Source organism: Cyprinus carpio, chromosome B24 (assembly GCF_018340385.1).
Source record: "Cyprinus carpio isolate SPL01 chromosome B24, ASM1834038v1, whole genome shotgun sequence".
Lineage (NCBI taxonomy): Eukaryota > Metazoa > Chordata > Actinopteri > Cypriniformes > Cyprinidae > Cyprinus > Cyprinus carpio.
The window spans coordinates 17,829,736-17,854,551 of NC_056620.1; the positions used below are offsets into that span (position 1 = coordinate 17,829,736).

General features: G+C 36.8%; 1 protein-coding gene and 1 long non-coding RNA gene across 2 annotated transcripts in view; both read right to left on the reverse strand.

Moving 5' to 3' along the window:
* Positions 1-950: 950 nt before the first annotated feature.
* Positions 951-3,637, reverse strand: LOC122142312. Its single transcript, XR_006158520.1, has 2 exons — positions 3,533-3,637; positions 951-1,034 (listed from the first exon to the last, which is right to left on the reverse strand). It is a non-coding gene; the product is annotated as an uncharacterized LOC122142312 (long non-coding RNA).
* Positions 3,638-4,145: 508 nt separating this feature from the next.
* The window catches only part of LOC109051281 (guanine nucleotide exchange factor VAV3-like), a 63,378-nt gene continuing 42,707 nt past the window's right edge, over positions 4,146-24,816 (reverse strand). The window contains exons 15-26 of the mRNA XM_042752400.1: positions 23,778-23,887; positions 21,167-21,268; positions 19,857-19,951; positions 18,416-18,438; positions 17,762-17,795; positions 14,431-14,561; positions 11,558-11,623; positions 10,980-11,014; positions 10,133-10,249; positions 9,571-9,658; positions 9,014-9,116; positions 4,146-4,853 (exon numbers count right to left, since the gene is read on the reverse strand). Coding sequence (XP_042608334.1) covers positions 4,609-4,853; positions 9,014-9,116; positions 9,571-9,658; positions 10,133-10,249; positions 10,980-11,014; positions 11,558-11,623; positions 14,431-14,561; positions 17,762-17,795; positions 18,416-18,438; positions 19,857-19,951; positions 21,167-21,268; positions 23,778-23,887 — 1,149 coding nt within the window. The 3' untranslated portion in view covers positions 4,146-4,608. The remainder of the gene's footprint in view (positions 4,854-9,013; positions 9,117-9,570; positions 9,659-10,132; positions 10,250-10,979; positions 11,015-11,557; positions 11,624-14,430; positions 14,562-17,761; positions 17,796-18,415; positions 18,439-19,856; positions 19,952-21,166; positions 21,269-23,777; positions 23,888-24,816) is intronic.

Below are 24,816 nucleotides of genomic sequence, written 5' to 3' on the forward strand. Positions count from 1 at the left end.
TTGGTCATCCTGCAATTTAGATATCAGACTGAGACCCATGTCAGTCGGTCAACCACTAGAGACATTTGAGGCTTCTGATCCACTGGTGGATTTCAAACAAAATTATCTGACTCATTGTTTTGCAGTGTGTCAATTCTTCTTGCAAATGTGTGTAAATCCCACTCAGTTGATTGAGAAGGCACTGTCTGTGCTATCTAGCAGGATTCCTTCTAGATGGGGTGACACAATGCTATCGGGGCCATGGGCCCCTGCTGAAAAAGATGTTTACAGGCCTGTCACCGCGATCCCTTTTGTTTCCTGTCAACGTCTCGCTGCGCATCTCCCCGACGATGCAATAGCGTGCAAATCAGATAAACAGGCCGTGACAAGCCCACAATGTATCTCTGGAGATAAGCGCGCAACGCACAAAACAACCGGTCCTTCCTTTAAAGTGGAAATCTGAAAATAAGAGAGATTTCGTCGGATAGAAACAGGGAAGAGACAGCAATCAATTACCGCAGTCTATATGGCAGGGAGCTATGATCTTAATCGGAGATGAATAGCTGGGTGGGATTGTGGGCCATGTGAGAGAACACCTCCGGGGCAGCGCAGACACAGGAAGGGGCGTCATCAATAATAGTGCAGGTAAGGAGGACTCAGGCAAGGTCAGGACAAACATGTTTCCCCATGAGCAGACAAACTGCCACATGCACACAGAAATAGCTCACGGCGTAACCTCAGTCCGATTCCAGCATTCCATCTCAGGCCCAGATTTACCCACAACGTTACATCCAGGGGCCTGGAAGGGTCTTTTAAGATGCGGTCTGGGGTTGTGTTTGATAATCTGCTCCCTGAGAGACAGTCCTTCATCTATCAAACCCCATGCACGTCCTCCAGGATAGACAAACAAGACACAGAGAGAGTAGCCAATCGCTTGCCCTTTTTCTGACTCAGTCCGTCTGATTTTTTTCCCTCTTTTTCCTTTCTCTTGTGCATGATCGCTGAGCCGTTCACTCCTCGCCTTCTTCTACGTATGTGGAGGGGAACCAGCCCACCTGTTGATGAGACAGAACAGAAGGAATGAGTGATTAGAGGAGAAGGTTGCGGGGGGTATTACAGGGGATTTGCGTCACTTCATTGCCTGGATAACCTTGAGGATGCGCCTGCTGCAAGAGGAGGGGAGGTGGGTCGGCGCTGGATTGTTTAAGCGTTTCCAGTGGCTGCACACGGGCCTGAGCAATATTATATAGCAGGAGGGTATTATGGAGGTGCTTTTTTTTTTTTATGGCAAATCAGGGAGGGAGAGAGAGGAAGATGGAACGAAGAAACTGTGTTGAAGATTTTTGCCCTGTTCCTGCTATGGTCTATGTCAGCCTAAATAGGTGTCACGCAAAATTTCTCACTTAAAATGCAAAACTCACAGTGATATATTATATATATATATTATATATATATATATATATATATATATATATATATATATATATATATATATATATATATATATATATTATATATATTTATCTAATCAAAATAACCCTACTACAGTTTGTTTGGAATACAAAATGAAAAAAAAACATTATTTTTGAAAATCTTTAAAAACGTTATCTGTTATCTGTTTCTGCAAACGAACCCTTTTCTTATATATATGTAATATATATATATATATATATATATATATAGATATATATATATATATATATATATATATATATATATATATATATATATAATATTGCTTGCTAAAATAATTATCAAATTATCGAATAATTTGTTTGAAAAATATCTTTTTAATAGTAAGATTTTTGCTTTTTAAATATTATTCAAATGTAATATATATATATTTAATTATTTTTTTTTAAATATATCTTTTTATTATTAAAAGTCTTTATTTGTTTATTTTTGAAAATTAAAATTATTCTGTGTTTTTTACTGGTCGTCCATTTTTATTGTTGAGCCCTGCATTTGATATTCAAAATACTATAACTATGTGAAGCTGAAATTTGGACCAATTAGATTTTACTGTAGGCTGGACTGCCCATCACTAGGCAACAAAAATAGAAACCAAGCATCCATCAAAACATAATTTCGAACACCACTCTTGACAAACACAGCTGGTTAGGACAAAACGCAGATTAACAAGGGAGAGATGTGATTTATTGGTTGACGTTTTATGGTGTCACACCTCGCTCACGCGCACGAAGGCAACACATGAATACACAAGCTACAAAGACAGTTCTGTCCATTTGAGAAGGAGGCAGGGGAACCATTCAAAGCACTGATCCCAAAATCTATTACTGGCATCCATAAAACAGCCCTGAACGTTTTATTCACTAAATTACACTTACAGCCTCCCTGATGAAACCATTATAAGACGGCTCAAGAGGCTCAAAAAAACATTTGACAGTTCGATGCGCTTTAAGTACAAATAAGCTTTTGGGCTCAGTATGAAATAATGGCGCTTAATTCGATAGCGATGCCACATTTTCTGTGCGCTTTCAATTTTCTGTCATTCTTAACAGGATGTCTGTCTTCTCAGATTAGAGAAGAGAAGCATGATATGAACAGACAGTATAAACAGACAGTACTTTTTACATTTAAGTAAGCAGGTGCTCTGTGACTGTGCACTGAAAGCACTTTATATTTTAAAATAGACATTATACATTTTATTGTTTTTATATATATTAAAAAAGTAAATTTAAATATACCTCCACTAAATATTAAATCTATTGAACTAATAATGTAAAGCAAATTGTATTTAGCAATTCACGAGATGTACCAAAATGTGAAATATTGTATCCCATAATGCAATGTGTTCCCTCTGATCTTCTGTTTCCAATGTGACAAATGAATTGGAAGTAAAAACATCCATAATTTTAAACATAGATTACCATTAAAAAAGATCTGAGGTTGGTAAGATTTTTAATTTTTTTTAAAGTAGTCTCTTATGCTTTAATCATTTATTTAATATTTGTTCAAAAATACAGTAAAAATTGTAATATTGTAACAAGTAACATTTCTTGTTATTATGCATGTTGAAAAGAGTTGTACTGCTTAGTATTTTTGTGGAAACTGGATAGATGATAACTAGCTTGAGTACATTAATAAATAGAAAGTTTCAAAGAACAGCATTTATTTGAAATAAAAATATTTTGTGACATTATAAAATGTCTTTACTGTCAATTTTAATCAATTTAATGCATCCTTGCTGTTTAAAAGCATTCATTTCTTTTAAAAAAAATAATTTTATTCATTTTTACTTTTTATATATTTTTTTTATTTTATTTTTTTTTTTTTTTTTTTTTTTTTTTTTTTTTTTTAATTTAACAAAATTTGCTTTAAAATGCAAAAAGCATTTTTTTTCTCCGTGACGATAATGTGATACGACAAGATCAACTAAACATGCCATAACATGAAACTGTCACAAATTCGTAAGACCCTATTTGAAACATCTTTGATTGCATAATATGTGTCACATACTATTTATGCAGTAGATAATATGCAGCATGACGTAAGCAAGTTTGCATCCTATTACATCTACAAACACACTCACTCGTCCATTGACTTCACCCCTCCACCAGCCATTGGCTCCAGTTTTGCTGTAGATCTTCACCACATCACCCTCCTGCAGAGACAGTATTCACCCGCGTGTTCCTCGGAGAGCTGAGTAGTAGTAGCGTGCGTCGCCACAACTCTCGATTACCACAACCCATCACTCTTAGGAAGTGATACACCTGTAGAGACAAGAAAACAAGAGTTGTCAAAGCTAAAGCCATCACTGGTCCGACAAAAAATAGGAAGATGAGAAAAGACAAACTTAGACCAGACAAACAAAAGAGAGGATGGATGCAGTCGGAGAGTGCCAGGCTGTACTAGTCCTACACAGCTAAGGACTCTTGTAACATACCGGGCAAAGCTCACCCCTTTCATGTGTTTGCCTGCCTACACCTTTAGCATTCATCCCGAATGCCGGCCTCCTAAATAAATGATCTCGTGAAATCTGGGACAGAGGTGAGGGTCCAATCACAGCTGAAGTGGCTGTTTTGATTATGTCTTGAGATGTGTCAACAGCATAATCTGCTGGGTTAATTACATTTCAGACGACTTTTCCCTCAAAAACACATCATGTTCCTTCTAGCAGCTCACTTGGAGTTTTTTTCGTTGGAAAACAGTTTGTTTTTTCTTTCTAAATGCGGTGGGCCGAGGGAAATACGTGGTGGCGGATTCAAATGAGCTTTTGTCTTATCGGACTTCATAGGCTCTGAGGACTTTGTGAACGGCAGCCAGAGAAGCTAGGCCTCCTGCCAGACGTGTGTTGATGAGATCCGCCTCAGTGCCAGGACGCTTTCTCTTCAGCTGTTTTAAAATGAGCAAGACTTGTACAGACAGAGAACTGGCTGCCAGTTAGCTGCCGTCATGCTCAAAGTGAGAAGTTTGTAAAGGAGAGAGAGAGAGATGTCACAAAGTTAGCCCGACTCCTTCCTTTTCATCACGGCTCCCCTGACAAAAACCGCCTGTAATGACGGATCTAATAAGCTAACTGCCTGAAATGAGATAATGATGAGTCATACTGTCAGTCAGTCAGTGTCGTGCGGCTGACAAAGGACATATGGTGCATGCGGCTATGCGTTAGAGAAGATGATAGCGGCTGTGAGATGATCTATAAACAGACACGCACAATGAGATGGGAGGCGGGGTTAAACGCAAGGGGTGGCGTGTATACATGGCACCATCAGATCTCCTGCGACCTTGACAAAACGACACCAATGGAGAAAGAAAACGTGTACCTGTACCTGACCAGAATGGGGCAGTAGAGGGGGGGACAAAGCTGTAGCCGGCGGGAGTTAGAAAAGACAGCCCGCAGAGCAGCGGGGCTGAGGTGGGCGGAGACATGGGCATGGTGGGGCGAGGCGGAGTGAGGTAAGGGTGGGGCAAGGGTAAAGAGAAGAAAAGCAAAAGAAAAAGCATGTTTAAGTCAAACGCAACATTTGCAAGCAAACAGAGCAGATTGTAAACAAATGCTATCTTCTTGCATTAACACTTGCCCTTGTTTTTTTATTAATGTTTGTCCTTATGTGTTCATTTTTGTCTGTAGTTCTGAGTCTTATAGTTTTTTTATATAGTTTGTTAATAGATCTGAATGTTTATTCGAACAATCACACAATTTTATTCCATAATGTAAACATACAAAGTATTAATTGATTGATTGTGTATTAGTTTGTTTTGTTTATATATAGAGAGAGATTGATGTTTTTGATTTAGATTGTGTTTGTTTTGATGTTGCTGTTGTAGGTGGTGGGTGGTGACTGTTAAAAAATCCATTTGTCATTAAATCATTCATCCAGTAATGAATCAAGTGAAGTCTTTGTAAATGAGTCATTGAATTATTCATTCAAGGGGTTTGTTCAAAAATGCCGATTCATTCAGTCATGAAACAAGTGAAGTGTTTATGACTGAGTCATTGAAACTTTCATTCAATCATTTTTTAATAATGCATTCAAATTAATTATATATATATTTTTAAACAGACTGCAGCGATTAACATTTTGTCAGAGCCTCTAGTAAATTATTATTAAATTATTTTGTTTTGTTGTCTATTCGGAATCGTGGGAGAATCAAGATTTCTCTACTTTAAACAAAAAATAACATGAAACCTCTTTGAATATTGAGACAGCAGAGAATAGAGCAGCGCCACAGCACACAAATCTGTTCTAAACAGTTGCAATACACAATATGGGCATTCAATTATATAAATCAGATCCCAATCGGAAACAGAAATAATCAGATTTGGACTGACAGTGTGAATATCTTCTAAATTTGTGCCATTGCCTAATAAGGCATTGCAGTTCAGTGCAGTGGCTACATATTGTCATGCTGTAAGACAACATCTGTACTGCTATGATTCTGTTGTTGTTGTTTTGTTTTTTGCCATAGGCATACCAACACAACGTAATTTCCATGGAAAACAATGCAGAAATTTCAGAAATATACAGATCTGGAAGAGATTCCCACCGGTAGAACACGAATGTCAGCTCTGGAATATGTCTATTCATGTCCCATTCCGCCGAGAACTATCGGTAAGGTTTGTGTTTACTAAAACTCCAGGAGCATCTGTGCTCGACTGTGGCAGTGAAGCGAGTTCCCCTCACCATCTGATGCTCCATCTGACCAGCTCGGCCCAGAGCGTCATGGACCCCCAGTGTGTCAGGAACACAATATGTTTGAAGGCAGTGTAACTCGTTGTAACTAACAACACGTCAATGAACACTGAACAATCTGATGATTAGGAGCGTGTATGGAACGTCAGGCTTTATAGTTGTTTTTTTAGTGTGTTTTTGGTGTACTTTTTTTTAAGGTTTTACATTTTTTTGGCATAATAGTGTATAAAAATAGCACCTCTAGATCAATATTCATTTAATAAAAATAGTGTGAAAATAATAATTTCATAGGCGGAGCTTCCCTTAAAACTATGACTGTTCATTTTTTTTCTTTGAAATAATGTGGACTATGGAACATCCACAGTAAGATATAAAAACATATTAAGAATATAAATTGGGTCGATTTTAAATTCATGATTGATTATCCTCTTCCTGTAATTTTCCCTCTGACTCATCTGTTCGTTCTCTAGGAAGCAGTTCAACTCTGCCTGGGTTCAGAAGCATCTCGTGTCTTTCTTAAACACCTGTTCAAAGTTTTGAAGGGACAACCCAAGCTGAGGCTAACCGAGCTCATGAATTTATGCAGGAGCACATGCTGTGTGTCTCCAAAAGGCCTTGTCTCTGACCACTACCCAATCTGTGATGTCCGAGCCGCTAATGGGCACTTGAGATTCCACCCACTTCACTCCAGGAGAACCAAACACCCATCCGCCCACTATTCTGCAAACTCTGCCAGGCTCAAACCTCCTGTCTTCAGCACATCGTTATCCATAACGTAAATATTCAGGGTTATGGATTTGCCGTCCAACCCGCGTGCCTTGCTTCACATTCGATGGAATATAAGTAGAAATGCATCAGAGCTGACAGCATCTCCAGCGCTTGCTGGATATAAATAAATATGAGGAAGGAAGGGGCAACCATCAAGCAATTTGTTCTCCGTTCACCTGCGAATTAAAGCCCCGATTATTTCTGTGTCCAACAAGAACATTAGAGGTCACATTGTACAGACTGCTTCCGTTCTGCAATGCTGATTTTTTTCCTCTTGCTGTACACTGCCTACGCAGGTTCAAGTTTACACCTAAGAGTAGATGCCCCTGATGCTCTGTATGTGGTGTTCCCCGTCTGCTAGCGTGGTTTAAAGGTCTACATGAAAGACTTGTGTGCCTCTGGCAGTCGTCTCAAAAACAATTGCATGTAATTTGCATTTATTGGCACATAAGCAGACCCTGAGATGTAAAAAATGAAAAGAAGCTGTGCTGCATGGAAATGGACCTTGGCGATAAAAGGAGGAAAAACAGCAGCAATGCATACTGGGAGATCCATTCTTTGGTCAGAGTTGCTTTGTTAAAGCAGTGAAGTGTTTGAGTGACGTCCCCCCAGCTTCTCAATCTGCCAACATTTCCCAATTGCGACGAGACCCTCACTGTGACATATGGAGCTACAATAAAATCTCATCTAAGCGCTGATTGCAATGCGCCATAAACTCTCAGATCAGGCTGTAAGCACAGCTCAGTAGTTCAGGGTTTTACTAATAGCCCACGTTTTAGGCTTTTAACTCGTTCAGAGACAACAGAGATGTCTAAGGAGCTTTCATTATCACAAAGCCATGAACAGACAGAAGATTTCTAAAACTTCTTTGGCCAGAATCAAGTGGAAGTATGCAAAAGGTGACGTGAATGTTTAGCTAACGCTGCAAGCATATAAATCCAGTTTTTAACTCAAAAATGAGTCCTGCAGACTTTTCATTTGTGCTATATTTATATATACAATTTATCATTCACTAAAATATATTACTTTTTTTTGTCCCTTTCAAATCTAAAAATTTGAAAAAGTATCGGGTAGAGTTAAGGTAGGTGTAGGGAGAGCTTATATTGTCCCATTAAGGTGGCATCCATTTAATAATTTGAATTAAAATTATAATTTACACTCAATACGTTATAATAACATACTGTTTTATAATGTAAAAGAATACTGAGGTGCAGATATAAATAGCAGAAAATACTGCTATTTTAGTGTAAATAAAATCTTCAGCTATTTGCATTTAGTGAAAATAGCATCGCTAAGAGAATACTGCTATGTGTAAATATAATCAGTTGCAATTTGCACTAAGAACATATTCTATTTTCACTTAGTGTAAATATGGCTTAGTGCAAATAGCATTCTTTGGTCAGAGATAGATAGATAGATAGATAGATAGATAGATAGATAGATAGATAGATAGATAGATAGATAGATAGATAGATAGATAGATAGATAGATAGATAGATAGATAGATAGATAGATAGATAGATAGATAGATAGATTAATTTTTTTAAATGTCATAAATAGGGCAAAGCAATCCCATCTGTTATGACCTCAAGGTTGAGAAACTCTGCTATTTCCTTGTGTCATTTATAATACAACACACATTTGCATTCTGACATCTCCGAAACATAAATTGTGAAATAAAAGCTGGAATCAAGCATACTTAGAAGTATTTGTGCTATACTAGTTCATGTACAATTCATGAATTGTACCTTCTGGGTAGGAAAAACGCAAAGAGAAATCATATTGCTAAACATCAAGACACCTGAGAACACAAGTGAAGATTTTGTCTCAAATCCGCATCAAAGAGCTCAAAGACTTTCAATGAAGAAACACTGCTACCATAGCAACTGCCCTGGTGACCATAGTTACTGTCCATCACAACAATGTTTTGAACTATTGAACACAAAATCAAGAACATCATAAATCACTGTTTATACTCAAACTAAGATTAAACAAACACCCTGAGGCTTTTGTGATAAATATAACAAGCGCATGTTTTGTTATTTCTGAGTTGTTCGTGTGAATCTGCAACTAGCAATCTCTCTGTTTTCTGATAGCATGGTACGTACTGTTGGCTCCATTCTCCGGCTCTCGGAAGGCGAACTGCAGTGTGGTATCAAGTGTCCTGAATCCTTCCCGCAGAGAGTGATGTTTGTAATACTCGATCAGCTCCTGCATTAAACACACACATATGCTCAACATATTGTCAGTTCGCATAAAAGGGTAAATATCTACAGCCATTAAAAGGGAAAAAAAAAAAAAATATATGAACGGATTCGATATGACTCCAGCATTCGCAATCCAATAATGTTATTTAACTGGCATTTGCGAGATCGAATCTAAAAGCGATTTCAAAAAAGAAGCTGACAAAAGACATTTGATTTTTCTGCAGAATAGAGACATTAAGCAGCGTGATTTCCTAATGCCCTTTAGAAGGCAAACAGATGACAAAACAAAAGGGATCGTAGAAATGATACAAAGAGATTCCAAACCTAATAAGCTGGTATAATGCAAACATTTATCTTTATTGCGCCGACCTTAAAAACATATGAGCGTAACATTTACTTTTCACTCTATATGATAAAGACGTTTTAATAATATTCTGGCACAAAACATTAGCACTTACTAAAATGCTTCTGAACTTCTTGTTTTCTGCAATGTGGAAGAGTCCCTCCTTTGTTAAGATCTTGATGTGTTTCACGTCGTTGTTGTACCTGTGGGCCATGAATAAATGATGAGAGTAATTTTCTGGTGATCATTGCGATCGATGCTGCCTATCCCCTATGGGGAGCTGCCATAGTAATGCATGGGGCAAAGAGCTTTTCATGCAGGGAGAAGGGGTCGATAGCGAGGGGTGGGGCGTCTCCATTAGTCCTTGGATTAAAAGTTACGAGCTCACATTTTTTAGAGAGAAAGTGCACAGGACCATCTAAAATCACTGAAAAAAATGGCATCTCACTTGGCAGCTTTTGTCTTTCGGCCTTGCGCTTGAACACACACACCATAAGGTTGTTCTACTGTTGTTTGGCTTTTGTTGATGTTAATTATTAATATTGTTGTGGGTGGAATATTGCTGTTATAAAACTTTTTCTCAATTCACCCATACTACTTTTTACTAATTATTTGTTGTTTCTAAATTACATGAAAAAAAAAACAAAAAAAAAAACAAGTGTGCTGCTTTAACTCACTTGATGCTGATGGCATATTCGTTAAACTCTCGGCTTCTGTGACGAACAAGGTATGTGCTGCTCGTCCTGTTGAGCAGTGCTTCCTCTGCCTGCAGCCTCTCCATTGGGCCTGCAAACCTAAACGAAAGGTCAGAGGTCAGAGGTGAAGACTTGATGGGCAATATATGAGGTTAATAGCTAACAGAGCAATTATAGTGCTGACCTGAGGTTGCACCCAAAATGTCACATGTATTTACAATTAAAGAGAATGGGATTTTTCACATTAAAGTATTTTTTTTTTTATTAATATATATATATATATTTTTTTTTTTTTTAATGGGGTAAACATTTGTCAAAAGTTTGTGAAATTACAGTTTAAAAAATGTAAATGGTAGTAGAAATCCTTTATGCAACATATGTATTAATTTAATTTATATTAAAATTTATAGTAATATATTTGTATATTTGGTGAGATTCTCAGTTTTATTGAATTATAATTATATATTTAATTACATTTAATTATATTAATTAATTAATAAAAATAATAAAATATTGAAACGTAACATATTGATATTATAATGAAATATCAGATCAGATTATTTTTAATATAAAGAATTATAAATAGAAAAAAAATGGTAGATGTAATAACAAAAAAAAAATTATATATATATATATATATATATATATATATATAAATTATATATATATATATATATATAATATATATATATATATATATATATATATATATATATATATATATATATATATATATATATATATATATATATATATATATATATATATATATATATATATATATATATATATTATTCTGGTAGTGAGAATATGAGAATAAAGATCATACCAAGGCTGAGAAGAGTAGTCAACAGGTTTGGGTACCTAAAAAAATAAAAAGGAATAAAAAAAAGGAGGTGAGAAACGGGATTAAATAAAGAAAGTGGAGCAGAAATATGAGCGCTTTTGTTCTTGGAATTTCACTCAACCTGATTTTCATACAGTATTTTTAACTCACAGCTCAAGTCTGGGACAATACAGCTCATATTAGTGCTAAAATCTGCCCCAGTTACTGTATCTTTTTACAACCACAACTTTCTAAATGCACTCATAAAGATAACCTATCATATTTTTTCTTAAAATGACTTTAACATAATTATGATTGTAAATCATCTTGCAAATAATAGCAGAGCATGTAGTAACATGCTATTCACAAGATAAACCAGTGTTGCAGTAAATAAACACGCAATCACCCACAATGCATCAGTCATTCAAAGACAGCCCTGAAGTTGTACTTGCATACCTAAACCATTTGAAAACAACATGCACACAAGGACAAGTCTACCTTGCCTTGATCATATTTGTTTTGTTTGGCAGAGAATAGAGAATCATTTTAGCATTATAATATAATCTGGTATTTGTACTCACACATGGGCAAGGCTTCACTGCGTCGCTTGGAAAGAAGCCAACCTCCTTAGTTGCCAGGACTCTACCCTGAAACCATGGCAGATAATTACATTACGTTCAGCTGGGCAACTCCTCCTCAATAATTCAGTAACAATTAGTACTTAACACGACACGCAACAAATTTACAGCTGAGAGTTCATCAGAGCTGAAAAGGTCTTAGGAGAATACACGAGGAATACCAGGAGAATGAGGAAACAATATAATGCATCCAGCAGACAGTTTTAAATTATTAATTTTTTTGTTTAAAAAAGAAAGAGATGAAGAGAATTTTAATATGCATACTATCCATTCTAATTAGTATATAAATAGTATTGCTTTGCATGTTTTTTTTTCTCTTGCTCCTTTTTTGCTTTGTTTTTTGCTTTGTTTTTTGCTTTGTTTTTCAATTGCAGTTGTAATGAACGCTATGCTGTCGCTGAATAGTTTTCTCAAAAATGAAAATATGCTGAAAATTTACTCACACTCAGGCCTTTCAAGATGAAGATGAATTTGTTTCTTCATTAGAACAGCATTTCATCACTTGCTAACGGATGGATCCTCTGCAGTGAATGGGTGCCGTCAGAATGAGAGTCAAAAAAGCTAATAAAAACATCACAATAATGCACGTGTCTCCAGGCCATAAATTTAAATCTTGCTTGCAGATTGTGTTGTTTTTATCAGCAGTTTAAACTCTCATTCTGACGGCACCCATTCACTGCAGAGGATCCACTGATGAGCAAGTGATGTAATGCTAAATTTCTCCAAATCTGCTCTGATGAACAACTTAAATGGTCTAAGGGTGAGCATAATTAAAGCAAATTTTCATTTTGGGGTGAATTATTCCATTAGATTATTGAAATTTAAGGTAATACATTTAGACGGTAGATGTTAACATGTAAATAGCATGCGACAAGGTCTGCGATATCAAAATTCAATTTAATAAAGTGATGATACGTTGAAAATCAGATACACTCAATGCAATCTGCATGTTTATCTAATTGACAAATAATTTATATACAGCTGCTTCTAGAAATAAAAATGATCTTCCAATACAGCTGTGGCTGATATAACAACAATTGATGGTTCTCCAGTCCAAAGTGCCAGTAATGCTCAGATCTTTCTCCTCCTCCTCAGACGGTCTTCCAGGGAGATGCAGAAAGTGCATTTCTGTCTCATCTACCTTTTCCTTAAACAAATTTGATTTGTAAGTGGATCCTTAAGCAAACCCTCCCACCCCCAACCCCAATGCATTTAGAGCATTGACATTTTATGAGCACCACACGATGCCGCCCCACTATTGGTTGTTGCTCAGATAAGGGCCTAATAATGATTAAACTCATAACCCTGTTAGATCAAACAGATGGCAACCAAAGGCCCAAATGAAATTACAGTGAGTGATTGCGTTTGTCTAGGCACCAGAGCGGCAATAATTGTCTCCAGGTTACCAGGGCTACGAGGGCTCTGATCGTCCTTTGCTCCGTCCGGAGCTGCCGCGGGACGCTGGATATTATGAGGTCTCAGGTGACACGGGCGGTGTAATTTTGCATGAGTTCAAATTGAATAAATCAACTTCCGGGTGCAGGGGACAGCTGGGCGTTCGGAGCCTGCAGCAGACAGTGGTCTTAGAATGAGGCAGAACGAGATTAACATGTTAAAACAGGGCTGTGGAGAAGCATCCTGGACAGCTGGACTCGTATGATGGAGAGGGATGTAGTGGCATTCGAGTGTGTACCAGGCTCTGCCAATTCTCTGGCTCTCTGGACAATCATTGGCTGCTTTCCTCATTTCCTTGGCGCATAAATAACCAGAGCAAGAACAGTGGCCATCAAGATGGACTGCATTGGCTTTTGTGTCCCATCCCAGAAGAACATTTGATTCCTCAAAAGTTGCACTTTTCATAGTTCAAGAAACATGATCACTCAATTGTTTCAACTTTGTCTCAATAGTGCTTCCTTTAGAGTATTAAATGTTGACTCATACAAATGAGACAAAGATGAAATTATTTGTAGAATTTGATTGGACGTGCTCAATTAATTTTGTTTGGTTTTTTTGAATCTGTGCATAGTGTGTGGCACTAGAGACTTACTAGTCTTAGTATTACAAGTGTTTTGACCATTTCATTCAAAAGAAAGTTAGTCCTTTCTTAATTATTAATTCATATGCTTTAGTTCTGTTATAATTGTTAAACTATTCTTTTTTTTTCATTTTCATTAATTGAAAAATCTGAAATCAAATTAAATATATAAAAAAAATTTTTTTCGTAATATATATATATATATATATATATATATATATACACACACACACATATTGGTTAGTTTTCCAGGCAGAGGAAGACTGTAAACTGTAAATCAAATGCATATATCTGCTAAAGGTTTAGGAGCACAATAGGACAAAAAGACACTTATATGTTGAGGTTTACAGAAAAATGATTAGCATTGTACTCCAAGAAAGAGTTAATCATTACTCAGAATCTATTTCTGTGATTTTCTTTATTGTGGCTCATTCCAGAGAACTGAATGTGCACCAACACCACCTATCAAATGACAACGTGACAAATAAAACCTGTCATCAAGCGCGTGTCTGCTCTCTGGGCGTTGTGTTGGTACATGTTGTTTTTGTATGGCTAAGAAACCTAACTCACAACAGCTTTCTTGTGTTGACAAAGGGTTAGATTAGTTAGCATTTCACAGCAAGTCACGCTTAGCAAAGCATAACAACACAGCCGCTCGGCCTTTGCCACAAACACGAGAGGCAATCAATTAGCAGCTGAACGCGTGCTAGCATTATTCCTGCAGGCCTGTATGACTTGAAATGTTTATGAGGAGCGAGTTTAAGATGGAAAACTGTCTCACCTTCCACCAACAGCTACGGATGTTTGCCTCTATCACCTCGATGACATCACCAACCTGGATGTTGAGCGGTGGGCCACAGAGGGAGCTTGGAACCCCATAGTAATTACGGATGACCATCATCTTAGGGAGACCTAAAAAAGAAAAATGGTTAAAATAATGTGTATGTGTGTGTGTTCAACTATATCACCAACAAGCATGCTGAACTTTGACAGAGTGTCATTACTGCATGTTTTGACACTCTGCCACATAAAGAACAGGTTTATGTACGTGACGCTGTGATCATAAATCACCACAGGTGACAGCAGAATCACGTCAATCCATCATGAAACGTCAGCAAGCCCATGTTTTGTCTCGAAAGTTTGTGCAGTCATGCATGCAGTGCATTCATGCAAACAGACTGCTGCAACCTCCACAACCTAGCATTTAAATCACTGCTGGCCTTGTTTGCACCATTGCTTGATCATTTTAATGAATCAGATATTTAAAAAAAAACAAAATAAATATATTTAATAAATAAATTAAGCTTATATCTACCATATAAAATAATATATACATATAAAAAAATTTAAAAACTGAAAATATACACATAAAGGCACATTCAAAAAAATTATAAAAAGTCTGTATTATTAAAAGGCAGGCTGTTGCATCCTCCACAAAACCATAGCTGGCCTTGTTATGCCATTCCTTGATCATTTTATCAAATCAAATACTAAACCAAAATCTAAAATAAACCATGCCTCCGCGGACACAATTCATTCTTAGCAAATTCCCCCCAGAGTGTTTAAAAAGACCAGCTGACCACAAACATCAGCTGTTCAGTCTGGCTATTATCCTAATTAGTATTAAGACCCTTTTTTATTCATTCAAGTAATTGGACGCACAGGTCTCGTGCTTCGGGCAGAACTGTGCAGAGCGGACAGTTGTTCAGACGCTCCAGTGAGCTATGAATGAGTGTGTTTGTGTGTGCGGGGCTGCTTTGCTGAAGGGTCAATAGTGATGGTCTCAGCTGGTTGCTGCAGCTCTATATATTCTGGCGTTCTGATGATGAGAGGCGAGTGTAGACTCTCTTAACGCAACCAGCTGTGGCTGAAGCCTTCCAGCCCAGCAGATCACCAAGGCCCTGGGCCTTCAAACACAGCTGGCTGCCTTTGAAGACGCTTTATAAACAGTGTGAGCGTGTGCTTCTCTGTAGGGAAGCATCTTGCTGGCATGCTATACTAAGAACCTTTGTGCACAAGGGCAAAGAGTCAGCACCAATAAACACTAAAATGCACTTTTGCACCAAAACAGCTCATGAAAAGGTCTCCTAAATGTGCTAAGAGAAAACAAAACAGCAGGTTTTGAAGTTTACAATACAAAAGAGCTCACTATAACACACCTCTCCTCAAAAAACAACACTATTTCTGGTATCATTCATGCATACAGATATAAAGCTATTGCAGATGAAATAAAAAAAAAAAAAATCAGCTGAATGAACAAGCATTGTTTTGCAGTAAGGCTGTTTTTTGATGAAGACAAATCTATCGGTGCTGAACAGGCAGGATGGAACTCCTTTAATTCAAAAGGAGAGATTCCCATGACAGCAAACACTACACAGAGCCCTTCTCTCACCATAACTTTAATGAATCTACCGACCCCAATATTGTGTGAGATCAGGAGACCTCTCGCAGCTCCATGTGCACAGGGTGACTTAACAGAGCCATAATGAACTCAGGAGTGGGCGTATCGTGATGGGAGTCAGTGAGAAACAACGACTTGCAATTTAGCTTGATTCACACATTTATTTCAAATATTCATGTTGCTATTAATAACAAGGGCGAGGGAGGCGTGAGCATGACTCTCCATCGACACACAGACGTGCCGTCACTGAACCTGTATCCCAGGTAGAGCTTATGGGTATCGATCAACCCATCAATGGCGCTGTGAAGACATAATTACAGATGATGTGGCCCTCTTTACTGATGGGTGGAACGACTAGTGCTGAACACTATCACTGAGATTGAGCATTAAGTTGAGCTGCAAATATAATTCTCAGCAGAGTTGACTTTTTAAAAGGAATAATATGACATTTACTGTCTGCAAGACAAATTAATATATCATGTATATAGATAGATACATATAACATACCAAAAATAAATAAATAATTATATATATAATAATATATAATAAATCAGAATATTAGAATGATTTCTGAAGGATCATGTGACACTGAATACTGGAGTAATGATGCTGAAAATTAAGCTTTGATCACAAGAATCAATTAGATTTTAATGGATATTAAAATAGAAAACGTTATTTTACATTGTAATAGAATTTCACAATATGATTTTTTTTTTCTGTATTTTTGATAAACACAGCCTTGATGAAACTTCTTTAAAAAAACTTACTTATCCCAAATTTTTGAACGGCAGTGTTTAAATATTAAAATTTACATTATTTAAAAAAAAAAGTTAGTAGTGCTTGTTTGTTCAGGAAAGGGTGAACAACCAACCAACAAACCAAATAAATAAATCATATGAATAAAGGAAAATATTTTTTGAAAATACTGGATATGAGAATTAAGGCCTTAACATGAGACGTTAACTTTTTTTTTAAAGTTATTTTTATTGAGATACGACTGGAAGGAGAGAGGGGAGTGGGATCAGCAAAGGACCTCGAGATGGGAATCAAACTCAGGTCACCATGAGCACAGTGGCACTATGTGTCAACTCACTAACCACGAGGCTATTAGCACGGACAAGACTTGAACTTTTTAAAAACTGCCTCTGATAATAGTTTAAACTGAAGGTCATGAACGCTTTCCACAGCTTAAGACACCCACATAATATGATTAGACTGCGTGAACATACACTGGAAGAAGTGGGATAAGTAATTTGCACCGAGGGGTTATGGGAATTATAGACTGGATTGTCTACTAAGGTACTACCTTTGCAGGCAAAGCTGAACATTAGAGCTACAGGGGTTAAATATTTTCCCGCTCATATCTGATTTACATCTGACACCAAGTCCTAGTTACATGCATGAGCTTGCCTTCACAGCAAACGACAACACTACGGCTCAATGACTCCAGAATAAAAATACGCAATCTAGTTCAGATCGGAGAAGTATGTTATATACAAGACTATGCATGTTTTGTAACCATGAAACTCTACAGCCATCGCAATGACGAACTTACACATTTCAAAATGATCCTTTTGTGATCCACTGACAAAAACAAGAGCAAGCTGGTTTGTAACAACATGAGTAAATAAATAATGACAGAATTGTCATGTTTGGGCGAGCTGTCCCTTTAAGAATGGAAAATGTGACTAATTGTGTGTTCGTGATTTACCTGTGTCTCCTCCACGACCGGGTGGTTTTCCAATCTGTAATCAAAGTAAATAAATCAAATGATTCATACTGTTGCCAAACACAGACATTGTAATGCATTAATAATTTGATGATTAAGTAAAACTTTGCGCAAACACGCAATTAGTCTCATCATTAATTTTTGACAAGTAAACACTGTTTGTCACACCACTGCACAAAAACATGTTGATCCTATAGCATATACACAAAGATGAAGAATTTCCTCCATGCAATTTACCATCAGTGTTGAACTGCACTCCGGGCAAATTACATGTCAATATCCTTATTACATGCTATATAAATTACAATGGGTTTGTTATTGCAAAATAATGACCGTGCAATTAATAAAACTGGTGTGCAATTAAATAAATGCACAATCCATAACATATATATCACTCTAAACTGCAATGAACTCTGGGCTAGAAACAATCTTATAATGTTTCCCCATAACCAGGCAATCAAACTTTAATAAAGTAATATTTCTTCAGTAACAATTCCATGAATGATGCCACAGCAACTTTAAAATGCATTATAAAAGAGAATTTTCTATTTTAAATGGTAATCAATAGGAATAAATGAGACCCTGAAGGGCAGAACTAGATTCACAGATTCACTGGAAAAGGAACAGAAACCTCACCTGAGATCCGAAAGAGCTGGAATCTGCAAGCATGTTGAAGACAGGCATGGTTAGAGTCAATCTACACTGTCAGACGAACACACTGTACAAACACTGTCATTAGAGTGTGTGGAACACGTTGTGCTGTGAACTTTTACGATTTGTTTTGCTATGCTGCAGGTACCTTACAGCTGTGTGAGCTAAATTGACTGGGGCTGGACTTAGATGGAGTTATGTACCAGGAGCCAGTCTCATTGGCTCTCGAGGGAGAGGCCGGGCCTGTGCTTGGAGCGTACCCAGCGAACTTTGTCCTGTTGCACTAGTGTACATAGACACAGGCGTGCACATACACACACAGAGTGGAACCTTGTGTACAAAACAACAACAAGGCCTGACTTGACAAACACACACCCTCTGCATGAAGCTTTTCACATTTCCTTCATTTTCAGTTACTGGAAATTTCCAGTGAAAACATCCTCATTTGTATTTAAGTTGCATTATTGTATAATCTTTTTTTCCACAATAATTTAGTTTTAAAATATGTATTTACATTTTTCCACTTGGAAATCTTAAATACATTAATAAGTTAATAAATTGAATAAATTAATGAAATACATTTTATCATGCTTGCATGCTGAAAAACTAAGATTTAATTAAACATGCAACCAATCATGAACAAAATAATAAAACAGAATAAATGTTACAAAATGATACATATAAAGGCAAAAAAAAAAATCTGACATGTCTCTTTTATTTTTGTGCCCTAAAAGCTGTGGTACCGCAGAATCTCACATCATGTGTCCTGTTATGTAAGATAATGAGTCAGGGGTACCAGAATTTTGAGAGATTGTGAATCTACCAAATATTTCCATATCCCAGAAATCTTTTTGTTTATTTATTTTGCATATTTTTTTTGGGGGGGGGGGGGGGTGAAACCTGTAGAATTCTGCATAATGAACTGTATGAATGTATTAAACAAAGCTACACTCTAACTGCTAGCTGAAAGCACAATCAAATTAGCTAATGGGACATGGGATGTGCAGAACTGATGGGAGTTTAGAGAGAGCTCAGCTGTGCATAAAAACAGGAACAAGGAAATTCTACGGCAGCCCTGACTAATGCCTAGAACAATAAGAGCTGGCACTGTTGGCAGGCACGCACACACATGCATACATCATGGGTTCAAAAAGCCAACCACGCCTGTTTGTCTGTTTGTCATCACACATCACGCTTATCTATGTGGCCTAGGTTGTTATTAGGAATCTCTGCGTGTTGACAGCTTTTATTGCCCTGTCTGTTACACTGCAGTGTAGGTCAATCATTAGTTTGCAGCGGGGTAAGACATCACATAATGCTGAAATATGAGCCAGAGGTTCCAGCGCAGCTCTGCAAATAAACGCTTCATAATGTGTATGCACAGAAATTGCTAGAAAGGTTTTGTTGTGTTGAATGCAGGGCTCACCAGCACTGCTGACACAAACGTCCACCCTACCAAGACACTCCTTATGGGCGCCAGCACCACATTTTGAGCAGCGGTAGCCTTGATAGAAGACTCCTCTGAGAAAATTAACAAAAAATGGAATGATGATAGATAAAACAATATATGGATAGATATATGGAACAAGAGATAAACAGAATGTTGGAACAATAGAAAGTATGACAACACAATAGATAAACAGGTAGACACGCAGACAGACAGACAGACAGATAGATAGATAGATAGATAGATAGATAGATAGATAGATAGATAGATAGATAGATAGATAGATAGATAGATAGATAGATAGATAGATAGATAGATAGATAGTCTCACTCTCACTTTCTCTAGGTGCAATATCGATTTCATTAAAGGGGTCATATGTTGTTGCTAAAAAGAACATTATTTTGTGTATTTGGTGTAATGAAATGTGTTTATGTGGTTTAAGTTTAAAAAAACACATTATTTTCCACATACTGCACATTATTGTTTCTCCTCTATGCTCCGCCTTCTGAAATGCGTAGATTTTTACAAAGCTCATCGGTCTGAAAAGCGAGGTGTGCTGTGATTGGCCTTCTATCCAGTGCATTGTGATTGGCCGAATACCTCAAGCGTGTGACGGAAATGTTACGCCTCTTAACATATTGTGATGCCCTATCCGGACAGAGCAACGAGACATAAACATAAAACCCATTATAAACGTGATATAAACATGATTTCTAGTCATGTCCTCTTTTGGAAGGCCAAACAAAGTAGTTTCGCTTTCTGGACTCCGCTTCGTCCACGGTGAAAGCCGATTCGGCGATCCACAGTGCAAAGTTGATGTATTTCCTCAGCGACCAGCACGGATCAGCTTCAGGCATGACGAAGTTGATATCGTCCTCTTTTGGAAGGCCAAACAAAGTAGTTTCACTTTCACAGTGAAACACACAGCATCTATATGACATGGCGGCGGCAGCAACAACTATACTACAACGAGAATAAAAGGTACGCCTTCATTCTTTGCATGAACATCTGGGCGGCATTATGCAAATCTTCTCACATAGTGACGTAGAGATGTGGGGGCATGTTAGAACGAGCCGTTTTAGGAGAGTGTGGACGAGTCTTAACTTTTATAAAGAAAATCTCTTTGGATTTGAGACTTTAGTCTTTGCAACTTTACAGATCTGCTTTATGCAACAAGAGCTTGTAACACTCCAAAGAGAAAGGAAAAATTTAAATCACATCATATGACCCCTTTAAGGTGCATTGTGGGTAGACTGTGTCATTGCATAAAGCCTCTACGGTGAGCTCACCTCAGCAGCATTTTACACGAGCTGCAGGATGTGGTTGTCTCAAAGGTGTGCATGCGGAACTCATGGAAATTACTTTTCCCACTCTCCGGACAGATGTTCGATCTGTTGAGAGAGAAAGAGAGAGAGGAAGTGGGTGTTGAAAACAAGTCTGAAGACCTTTTTGCATAACTGTAACTCACAAACACAGAACTGCTCGTTCCCATCTGTCGTCTGCTCCCACCAACCAATCAGCTGTGATTTTCTCTTAAGACACATAAGGGTAACTAGATATTTACATTTTCTGGAAAAAAAATGTCAGATGACCATGTAAAACACAGTAGCACAAAGCTAGGATGCTACTTATGAATCCCTGAAAGTACAGCACATACTATAAATTGTATATTCTAAATAATTGTTTGTAATTTATGTACTGTAGAAATGTAGTTCTTGATCTTGAAATAAAATGATTTATAAATTGTTACTAAAGACAAGTCTATTTTAAATAGACTTAAGGATCATGTGATGCTGGAGTAATGGCTGCTGAAAAACATCATAGAAATAAATTACATTTTAAAATAATTCAAAATAGAAAGCAATAGTGATGCTGCTTTAGTGCGCACTACTAATTGCATCGTGAGCAGAAGTCCTGATGTCGTCTATAGCACTAATACTGTTTTATAGTCCAAGACCCTCCACCCCCTTTCTGTGTTTTTCTCTTGATTCAACTCAAATAACCCTTGAATGGCGAGTGCCCTCATAATAAAGGCATTAACAAATGACAGACAGATAACAGAGCTGTGTGTGTGTCCTGATGTCATGTCATTAACACTCAGAGTGTGTAGCAGCACTGATATCCAATCAGCTTTCAGCTGCAGACTGATCTGATGACACATGACAGAGAGAAAGAGAGCACTGACTCACCACTGTTCTCCAGAATTAACGAGCCCTTCAGATAAATCTGTTAAAAACATGTTATCTAATTAATCAGAGCCCTGTCTCCTGTCTTTGGTTCATTTTTCTCCCATCTTATTCTGAGCATTTTTTTTTTTTTTTTTTTTTTTTTTTTTTTTGTTGTTGTGCTTTTTTTGGATGTGTGTGATATGTGATTTTTTGTAGTGTTTTTGTGTTGTTTTTTTTTGTTTTTTTTCAGAATTTTACTGATTGTTGCTGTCATCAGCCAGGAATTATAAATATATTTTCTCACTCTTTCTCTCACAGCTACGCTGTGGGATCACTTATTGCCTTAGTATTTCATAATACAAAGATTTACTTGAATCTGACTCTCCTAAGAATAGTAAATTAAATAAAATTAAAGTGAGGGAAGATAAAAAGCCTCTGGTTGTGTTTAAATTAAAAGAGAAATATAATAGAAAACAGTATTTTTTTTACACTTTTTTGATGTACCATGTAGAAATAATATATTCTAATGTGCAATATCAGAAACTACCCATGTTTAAATATCAAAACATATTATTTTCATTTAAAGTAGAAATCTTAGTACTTCAACAAAATCAGTTTGTTTAAAACTCACCCTCAGGTTGTTCCAAACCCTTACAAATTTAGTCACTCTTTTACACACAGTTACAACTAATAAAGCTTAAAAAAAGAATGAAAGCACCATAAAATTAACACAAAAGTGGTCCATATGCTATATTCCAAGTCGTCTGAAGTCATATGACAGATTTAAGTGAGGAACAAGCAAAAATCTAAAACTATTTTCAATTGGCATACACTGACTCTACTGATTTATGTCCAATTTGTAACCAAAACTTTATTTTGAGTCCATTCTTTTTTTTTATGACTCAGTCGATACAGTTTACAAACTGAATGATTCGTTCAGAAAGTTAAATTTAATGACCCAGTCCCAGTGATATTTTAGTTCTTATGGCAAATATTATCAATGAATAACAACAATTTTTTATTGAAAATGGGATCTGTTTGTCACACAAAGCAATCATATAGTTTTACAAGACTTGAAATATAGCACACAAGTCGTATGGGCCACTTTTACTATTATACCTTTCCAGTGCAATATTTTCGGTCCCTATTCATTTTAACTGCAAGAGGGAACACAGTCATTCTTTATTTGTGTTCCACTGAAGGAAGAAAGTCATGCAGGTTTGGAATGACATGCGGGTCAGTAAATAACTGAATTTAGTGAGCTATTCCTGTAAAGGTGAAAAATGGTCAAATACGTAACACTAAATTACGATTTAGTTTTGGTGCAAGAAACATAATAAGTGGACTTTAGGGATAAATAAATATCTGCTAGAAAAGCGCAGAGTATATCCTCTTTAAAATAACCAAACTAACTAAAAGAAAAAGACTTGGTATATACTAGCCTATCTGCAAAACTGAACCAACCACTCTGATGGAATGAAAACCCTTTGGGTCACATTATGTTTTATAAGGTACACCACTGCAAAAATGCTTGGCTCAGCAAGTCTGTCCTCATTACTGTGTTTGTTCTGTAGTAAAAATAAACACTAATGATGTTTAGGCTTGAATCAGGGCCAGGACATACAGTCATAGCTAAATCACACTTTTGTGTCTGTTGTCAAGACAGATAGCAAACCTGAAAAACAGGACAGTACAGACATGTGCAGACCTTCAGAGACAACAAAACACTCACAATGCCATGCCAAACTGCTCCAGCCATTTCTTCTTCACCTCCTTGGTTTTAAAAAAGAACTCGAAGCCGTTCTGACCCTGATTGTGTGTGAGGTAGAATCCGTGGCACCACTGGAAGAAAGAGAGAAAGCAAGAACATCCATGTTATAAATGCAGAACACACACACATATACAGATAAAGCAAAGACAAACACCATCTTAAAGCCGTTTGATTCGAAACATCAAAGACGCTCTAACAAAGCCCTAGCCCACATGATGGTGCGAGGGGGTCACTGTTGTTTATGCAAGACTGACGAAATGCTATTATCACATCTAGCAGGGTCATCCTGTTATCGTCTGTTAGCACTGTGTTGACGTTTACATCATATTGTAACTAATGTAGATATTGACTGCACTGAACAAAAGGATCAGATTTCATCATTTGCAAGATATGACAGCGTGGACAGTTAGATTGGAAAAACAAACATCTTGTTTGTGTGCAATGTGAACAAAGGCATAGAGAATGCAAGACAACAAGCAGTTATGCATCTGAACTGTAAATTAATGAACAGTAAGGGTTCTGGTTGGAAAATTTTGATTTTAAAAATCTCTATGGCCTGGCATTAACATGCTTTTTGTATGTGAATATTATGTACACTACCATTCAAAACTCTATGCACCCTTTTTCATATTTTTGAAAGAAATTTCTTATGCTCGCCAAGGCTGCATTTATTTGACAAACTGTAATATTGGGAAATATTATTGATATTTAAAATAACTGTTTTCTATTTGAATATATTTCTTGTGATGGCAAAGCTGAATTTTTAGCATCACTGGCGTCACAAGATCCTTCAGAAATCATTCTAATATGCTGATTTGCTGCTCAAGAAACATTTCTTATTATACATGTTAAAAACAGTTTTGTTGCATAATATTTTTTAAGATTCTTTGATGAATAGAGCTCTCAAAAGAGAAGCATTTAAAAAAAAAAATCCTGTCACATCTGCTGAATTAAATGCATCCTTGCTGACTGTATTAACGACTTATAATAAATAAATAAA